The 8,311-nt window shown below is 41.1% G+C and overlaps 1 protein-coding gene across 1 annotated transcript; it reads right to left on the bottom strand.

The window, feature by feature from the left end:
* Positions 1-404: 404 nt before the first annotated feature.
* On the bottom strand, positions 405-6,936 carry LOC121297722 (troponin C, skeletal muscle). The gene is made up of 6 exons (XM_041224172.1): positions 6,829-6,936; positions 3,959-4,013; positions 3,415-3,558; positions 3,191-3,305; positions 1,856-1,992; positions 405-786 (listed from the first exon to the last, which is right to left on the bottom strand). Exons 1-6 carry the CDS (start codon positions 6,829-6,831, stop codon positions 755-757), a joined length of 486 nt encoding a protein of 161 aa, XP_041080106.1. The 5' UTR covers positions 6,832-6,936; the 3' UTR covers positions 405-754.
* Positions 6,937-8,311: the final 1,375 nt, after the last annotated feature.

Below are 8,311 nucleotides of genomic sequence, written 5' to 3'. Positions count from 1 at the left end.
AAAGCCTAGAACAGCTTTACAAGATTTATTGTCACTGCTGTATCCCCTCAAGAGGAGGACCAAAAGAGGTTGGTCTTTATAAATAGAAAAGTTCACAACTTCTTAAGGAGATCGATGTAGACAGTCAGATACATATACACATACATACACATACATACATACATACTATATAATATATATATATATAGATATATATATATATATATATATATATATATATATATATATCTGACCTGCATCACTGCTCATGCTGGCATGCTATGATGACTCAAGTAGATCATCAAACTGACAGCTCATGCAGGAAAAAAAATAGAAAAGCAAACTTCTGTTAAATGTCTTGTGGCCACAATCCATGACTGGAACCTCTGGCACTGGGACATGCTGTTACAATAACTCCAAATTCCTGAGGCAAAAATTGACACAGCTTTATTTCGTTCCAGCTCTGTACATTACAATGTTGGGCTGTGGGCAGCCCCCTTTCCTGGCCAGTAACATACTGTAAGTACACGAAGACAGGTGTGGAAGAAGATTGCTTTAAATTGATGTTTGGGGTAAATATACATTTCCATTTCCCAGAGTCCTGTCACGTTAGGTGGGAGGATGCAAATATCCTTCTTTCCTTTTTATTTTCTTTTGCTTTTGCTTGTCTTGGTGAACTTAAAGAGGCTTGGCTGGCACACTTGAGTAATTGTGAATCAATGGCTTGAACAGAAAAATAAAATCTGTTGTCGTGTCGTAGAGGAATGTTGGTCTTTTACTGTACGTTTTCCATCATCTTCAGCCACTCTGCAAGAGAAAGAAATTAGAGCACAAACATAGCCTGCTTGCAACAGTCTGGTGGTTTGTACATTCTTTTGGAGTGTCAGTCAGATCGGATTCTGCTCCCCCTAGCATTCTCTCTTTGTGTAACCTTATATACAACCCGAAATGAGGAATCCAAGTGGACAGGGAAGTTGTCGTGCGTTTCAGAGCTCACCTCTTAACCCATTAAAAGTACCATACATTTTTCTTTGACAAAATCACAACACAAGCTGTATTTCTGGAATGTGATACATTCTAAATCAATACGCATCCATCCTACAAGTTTTCAATCTTTTAGAAGTGTAACCTGACAAGGCATATTTACAATATATATCCTCAGTGCCCCATTTTGAGGGCTGTCAAGTTAGACGTGCCCGTAATCAGACTAGTGACATGTCACGCCGGCTATGAAGCTCAACACATAAAGAAAATAGAGCTTTATCATCACCGTGGCTAAGAGAAATCATTTTTAGACTTCAGTTTCTTATTTTACATTAAGGTCTCATAAAAGCATCGGAAGGGCTCTATTTGCAGAACCCACAGACACATTTAGACTTAACTTCTACATTTAACAAAATTAAAGCAGGCTATCATATCAATATAATAAGGCAATAATGCCAGAAATGCTCCAAAAAACAGCAAAGTAGCCTGTTCTCAAATGAGGACAATGACACTGAATGGGTTAATACCTGCCTAAACCCCAAATGGGACAGAGGCAGCTGTGAGAGCAAAGTTCAGCCCTGACTTCCATGAGCAGGCTGTTGGTGATCTTGTCTGATAATCAAGCCCTTCACACCCTGCATGCAGTAACATCCATTGTAAAAAAAGACCAGTCCTCATCCCAAAATCCTAAGCAGGGACAGCCAGCCTCTAAACCCACAGCCTGATGAAAGAGAATGGAAATGGGCATGGTGTTACACCTCTGTTTTCACCGATTGTGGCTAATGTTGGGATATTTGGAAAACTGATCCCAGGGGTACCACCCAGCAATCGTATTCTAAAATAGCCCCTGTGTGATATTAGCTGCATGGTCTGGACTCTAAGTGTCTCTTACCATCAAAGTCGATCTTGCCGTCGTTATTTTTGTCACCATCAGCCATCAGCTCATCCATCTCTTCCTCTGAGATGTTCTCCCCAGAGGAGCGCAGGATCTCAGCGAGCTCTTCACGGTCGATGTAGCCATCGCCATTTCTGTGGGGTGAGCAACGGGTCTATTTATTCTTTTCATTTACTGACTCCTTTTGTGCATGGCGTCCTCATGAGGACAGATAAAATAACTCTCTTCTAGTCTTTATTTGGGGAGATATGGAAAATGCATAGGAGACTATTTTCAATACGTCATGCATGATAGGGCTAATCTAACCAGGATACGCCTCACTCAGGTAACGATATCGTCTGCAAGGGGTTCCAGCACATTAAAACATACACCAGTCTCTTATGGTGGAAGAAAGTATCACACAACCATAGTTTGTATGCGGTGTGAGTAATGTTTATATATAAACTATTAGGGCTTGATTGAAGTCTATAAATTCATAAACAGTATGAATAAACTAACCCAAGACAAGACTTCAAATTGAGCACAGAGCGAAGAACAAGAGGGCATACATGGAGACTGAGTGAAAGAAAGTTCAGAAGAGAGGGGAGGAAGCTCTTTATTACACCAACAGTTATAAATGCATGGGACAGCCTGCCAGGTGACGTGGTAGCATCTAAAACACTGGGAGCATTATAAAAAAGAAGGGGTTTTAAATGAGTCGTCCCCCCCCCCCCCAAGTAGGGGAGAATGGTGTGCTAACAAGAGCCAAGCCTTGTGGGCTGAATGGCCTTTACTCATTCCCAAACCTTTCTCATCTCCTTATTTGTTATAAGTTCAGACATATGTTTATGGGCACTGTATGACACAAAATGTTAAATGTCACCATGTACATTGTTGTCAGTAAAAGCGGTGTGTAGGGATATTACATACTGACCCTTGTATTGATGTAACCACGGTTCACTTACATATTCCAGTGTGCACATTTTCAGACCACTGACATAACACATGCCAGCAATATGCTGCACTATAAGAGACTGTGAAGGTGGGCGAAGGGGAATACAGCACATGGGGAAGTAGGTGGCAATGTAGGGGAGTCAAGTCTACATATTCACTTATATAAGTTCTGGAAGAGGCAAGGAAGTCAAGAAACCTACATTAATAATGAGAATGCTTGAAACTAGAAAAAATCAATTGCATCACCAACAATAATGTTTGTATTATTTTCATGGGGTGTTTTATGGAGTTCCTGCCTGAACCATTGAATTGATTTACATTTGGACCCAATGCTATGTGCTTGTATTGCTCGCTCCCACACACACTGCACAAGGTGATTCATATCCAATGCACACGTACTTGTCGAAGACGCGGAAGAATTCAGACAACTCTTCCTCACTCTTGCCAGCCTGATCCTCTTTAAGCTGGTGCACCATCATGACCAAGAACTCTTCAAAGTCAATGGTACCACTGCCTAGGGGACAAACCGGACAAGTGTCAAGAGGGACAGACAGATAGACAGACAGAAAGGTAGACAGATCTCTCAGGACAATTCTGTTTGCAAGAGTGGAGATGACTCTTACCGTCCTCATCTACCTCCTCAATGATGGCATCCAGCTCCTCTCGGGTTGGGTTCTGACCCAGCATCTTCATGACGGTACCCAACTCCTTGGTGCTGATGTCTCCACCACCATCAGAGTCAAACATGTCAAAGGCAGCCTTGAACTCTACGATCACACAGAGCAGTGAAGCGCTGTCAGTATCCTCTTCACGAAACTTGCCCTTATCTAGACTTTGACTGCAGAGTCCACTTTAGATCTGTTCTAAACAGCAGCCAGTCTAAGCACCACCACTATTTAACTAAATGAATCGCTCAGATTTTTTCAGCACAGTTTAATACTATCAATTTTAATACAACTTTTAAACAGTTCATAATGTCCATTAGAAGCTCACCATTATGACAGCAACTCAAGCCTTCACTTCATCCATTTGTACTTTACACTCATTTTACTAGTTTGCAGTATTTTTGCTTACATAGGCTTCAGTGTCCTCTCAAAAAGAATAATGTAACAAAGATTACTTTCCTATTAATAAAGTCTATCTCTCAATTATTATATATATACCTACCGGCTACCATCTCCTCACTGAGGTAGGAGCGAGCATCTGACTGGGCGTCAGTCGGCTGAAATAAAGAAACAAAAACACACATGAAGTCCAAAATGCAGCCACATAACACAAGCATCCTGCCATTCCCGGCTGTCCTTTTAACCGTTCAATATCAATTCCTTACACAGAATAACACAGGACCGGTCTGGTAAAAGAGTTCAGAGTTATCAAGGTCAGCAAGTGCTGGAGAGAAACTCTCAATTTGTCATGGTAATAATACTATCCATTGGAAGACTGCATTATAATTACACGCTTTTTTTTTTTTTTTTTTTGGCTGGTCTACGTCCCTAAAAGTTAGCCAGATTGCCCCAAAGCCCTGTGGTGTGCACACTTTACTGCAATGCAACTTTTAAAGCATGCTGTGCCTCTGAACAGAGAAACACACCCATTGAATATACAAAGTTTCTTATTGGTCGTATGACAATGTAATGGGAAGGAATGCTCCCTTCATCTTGACAAATCAACGGTTACAATACATGTCGTATTTTGCAGCTAGTTTAGAGTATTTTTGGAAATGCAGTTGGCAAAATTGGATAATTGAAAGTGCTATCAGGGACAAGGATAGAAACACTGTAGCCTCGTGTTAGAGACAGAATCCGAGCCTTTGAAAGACAGTCCCACTCGCTCTTTTTACCCAGGGATTAAGCAGAGAACTCGAAATGGTTTAACCTCCTGTGCCAGATTACAATTCCGAGATATTAATAAGCCGGCATTAGCATCTTCTTGATTCCTAATAAGGAGACGCAAGGCAAAAGCATGCAGCTTATCCCAGATGATATTACAGAAGAGTGTGTTAGGAGCCATCTTCAAGTGATACTGCAGGCTTGTGACCATCATATTGAGTTACAAACATGTAAATATAACACCACCATCTGCTGGCTCAACACAGAACTGTATAAAATACACTTAGGAGAGCAAAATCATTTTAGCTACAGTAATTATATACTGTACATTATATATATGAAACAAACAGCGGAGGTACTTATAGGCTTTTGATGCTACACTCATTTATTTCTATTTAAATCTCTTAATGTGCTTGTCACGTCATTTACTACAAAGTTAATAATGTGATGATGATCTACTATTCCTTTCTATTTAACCTCCAGGCATCGTGACATTGACAAGGTTATAAAGAAAAATGGTATGGGAGTCTATGACAATTTGCTTGCTCTACTGTTAGCTTCAGCTACTATAAAAAAAAGCAATCAGCAAATACAGTAACCCACTAAGTTGCACGTTGAATACCCAGCCTCCCGGCAGAAAAGCATCTCTGCTTAATCGTTGAATTAGATGGCCTGCATATAACTCTCCCTCCCCTCCCCTCCAAACAGATTTCTAAACAGACTGAGAACGCAACGGCAAACACTGCCCCCAGTGGAAGCTTAAAAGATGGAGACTGAAAAGAGTGGGTACCAGTATGAATAAGCGGGAGGATGCCAGCAGGGTTTGAGTGCTGCCGTTTGGGGAGCCAAATTACCGTATAGCCTTTTGACTCATAAAAATAGCTGCTGCTTCAAGATGGAGCTATCAGCTGTTGGAACATTTCCAAATAACCAAGACAAGGATGAAGCTGAATCTTATGATGATTGTACACATTAATATGTGCATTGCCACTGTGCTTATTGACTGCCTTTAAAGATACATCTCATTGGACCGCCAAACAAAACGTTCATCTGAATTCTACTGCGTTATATTCACAGAAATTATGTTACCTTTTAACTGTGAAACATACTGCAGCCACCAAATAAAAAAAAAACTTGATTTCTTGAATAAAAGTCCTGAAGCTATAAACCCTCCTGTGGCAGCTGCTTGCACTATATTTGGCTTCTGTAAAACAAGGATATAACATGTGCCATCTGAACAACTTCCCTGGTACTTCCCTCATGGCAGGGAGCTCCCCAGTTGAGCTGCTTACTTTCTTAGCATTCTGTACTGGAACCTAGCATTCTAATGAATGAGCTATGTGACTCAGATAGCCTCTACACTGCAGCCCAGTGCTCGAACCACTGAGCTACTCAAACACAGATTACACACTGCAGCCCAGTGCTCGAACCACTGAGCTCCTCAAACACACAGATTACACACTGCAGCCCAGCGCTCGAACCACTGAGCTCCTCAAACACAGATTACACACTGCAGCCAAGCACTCTAACCACTGAGCTCCTCAAACTCACTGCCTCGCACACTGCAGCCCAGCACTCTAACCACTGAGCTGCTCAAACACACAGTTTTCCACACTGCAGCAAAGCACATTCTCTAACTACTGAGCATCTCAAACGACAGTTTACCACACTGCATCAGAGTGCTCTAACCATGTAATCAGGGAGGTTTATATTAACTTTTTTAAATTACAAAATCAATTACCAAGCTAGACTCATAAAGAGCAAAAGAATATTTTGCCAAGGGTGTCACTTATGCCCTCCAAAGGAAATCGTCATCAATGAGCATCACTGATTGGCTGAATGGGATCACATGACCAACTGGGAACATTTTTAAAATATTTTTCTTGGTTTTTAATCTAAAGACTCCAGCCTCAAAAAAAAAAAAAAAAAAAAAAAAAAAAAGAACTTTTTTAAATACTCGTTTCTACTGAGGACCTCATTTTTGTAAAAAAAATAAAAATAAAATTGGCAAGGCAGGTGGCTTTTTCCCATAAACAAATTCAATAAAAGACAAGGAGTGTTTGGACGCCCGCATGGTACATTCCAGTGCAGTGGTCAGCAGCATCCTGTGGATCCAGACTGTTTGTAGAATCCAGTCAGTCCTTCTCGTCCTCAATCAATCATAATACAAAAATACAACAATGCTGTTGCTGTTGTAGAAAATCTTACCATTTTGACCGGCTATGCAAAAGAACAGGAGACGGAAAAGCAAGCGAGGGCACACACGATCCCCACAGCACACACCAAGCAGCCTGATTGTCTTACTCAGCCCTCTCATTTGTACCCTCACACCTCAGCAAAGTTTATCCCAAAATCTTCAGGATTGGGTTAGAGCACCAGCTCAGGCAGCAGGCATCCAATCAGGTTGTCACGTTTATCCTGCACCACAATGATTGGCAGCACAGGCAATTTAACCTTATTTAGCTGAAGGACAGGACGCAATGTATCACTGACATTTAAAGAAGAAATTTCAAGATGTTGGCAGGTTATTTTTGACAGTCTTAAGATGAGGAGCCACAGCATATGGCAGGCTGGTAATGTTCACTGGGGGGCAGGGGGGGTGTGCCTAATGTATAGAGACACAGTATTATATGTACGCATGTATACATGTACGTATAAATATGTTTACATAGTTATATAATGCTGTTAAAAGTTGGCCCCAAAGGAAACCTGCTTACTTTAAAACTATTGCTTGTTTGTTTGTTTGTTTTCAGTCAGGTACAATGAAACAATACCGGTGCAGCAGATCTGCTAATGCTGACACAAACTGTATAAATTGTCTTCAGCAGCGTTCAGTACTGCTAGTAGACACCTATCAATTGTCCAGCATAACCAGCTCTTGAACCAATATGACCAGCTGAAAATCACGCAAAATGCCAACACTGACCAGGATAAATAAGCAAAAATAAGCTGTATCAGCTGTTAACAGCATAGGCAACATCAGCACTTCTAGTTCAGGTCTTTTGTTGGACTACAGCTTGCTTTCCAGAGAGTTTGCAATGAAAACATTTCAGAATCTGATTGGCTTGACACAAGCCGAACTCATGAGAAGGGAACTACCAGTAAATTAGATTAAATTAAAATGGGTTTGGTCACATGCGAAGAATCCGAACACATTTAACAAACGAAAGAAAATGCAAACACTGGTTCGATTAAGTAATTTACAAACACCTGGTCTAGAATGACACCCTGGCTGTACACCTCTAGCCCAGAAGATACACAGGTGTGTTGGACGCTTTGCTGGGTTCTGGAGATGAAAGCCAGGTAAAGTGAATTGGGTTATCTGTATTTCATGTACTTGAGTTTCTGTGTCTATGCACAACACGTAATCACTTAGGCATACCCAATTAGCCTAATCGTGGGTTGTTTACTGAGAGAGATATTCAACTGCTAAGCCATGACTTTCTGGAGCTTATTCCGAATAGTGCAACTTCAGCAAAAATCCACACTGCCTAAGTGATTGCTATTCTCGTCATTGACAATCCCGCTTGGTCATGGTCATGCATTATATAAGTAGTGTGAATGGGGTATTATTTAATAAGTCCACACTGAGACTTTTTAGTTCAGTGGTGGGTGAACAAGCCAGTCCTAGCTCTTCCTTCAGTGGTTGATGACTGACAGTTTGTAAGCTGTTGATAGGGGTAGCAGGGGC

The sequence above is a fragment of the Polyodon spathula genome, chromosome 23, assembly GCF_017654505.1.
Source record: "Polyodon spathula isolate WHYD16114869_AA chromosome 23, ASM1765450v1, whole genome shotgun sequence".
Lineage (NCBI taxonomy): Eukaryota > Metazoa > Chordata > Actinopteri > Acipenseriformes > Polyodontidae > Polyodon > Polyodon spathula.
Note: the sequence above shows the minus strand (reverse complement) of the source record. Positions and strands in the feature narration are given on the sequence as shown.

Excerpts from the sequence above, each read along its gene's own strand:
- LOC121297722 (XM_041224172.1), bottom strand. Across the intron at positions 3,306-3,414 it reads TGAGGAGGTAGATGAGGACG|GCAGTGGTACCATTGACTTT; the intron begins GTAAGAGTCATC and ends TTTGTCCCCTAG. Across the intron at positions 787-1,855 it reads CGGCAAGATCGACTTTGATG|AGTGGCTGAAGATGATGGAA; the intron begins GTAAGAGACACT and ends TTTCTCTTGCAG.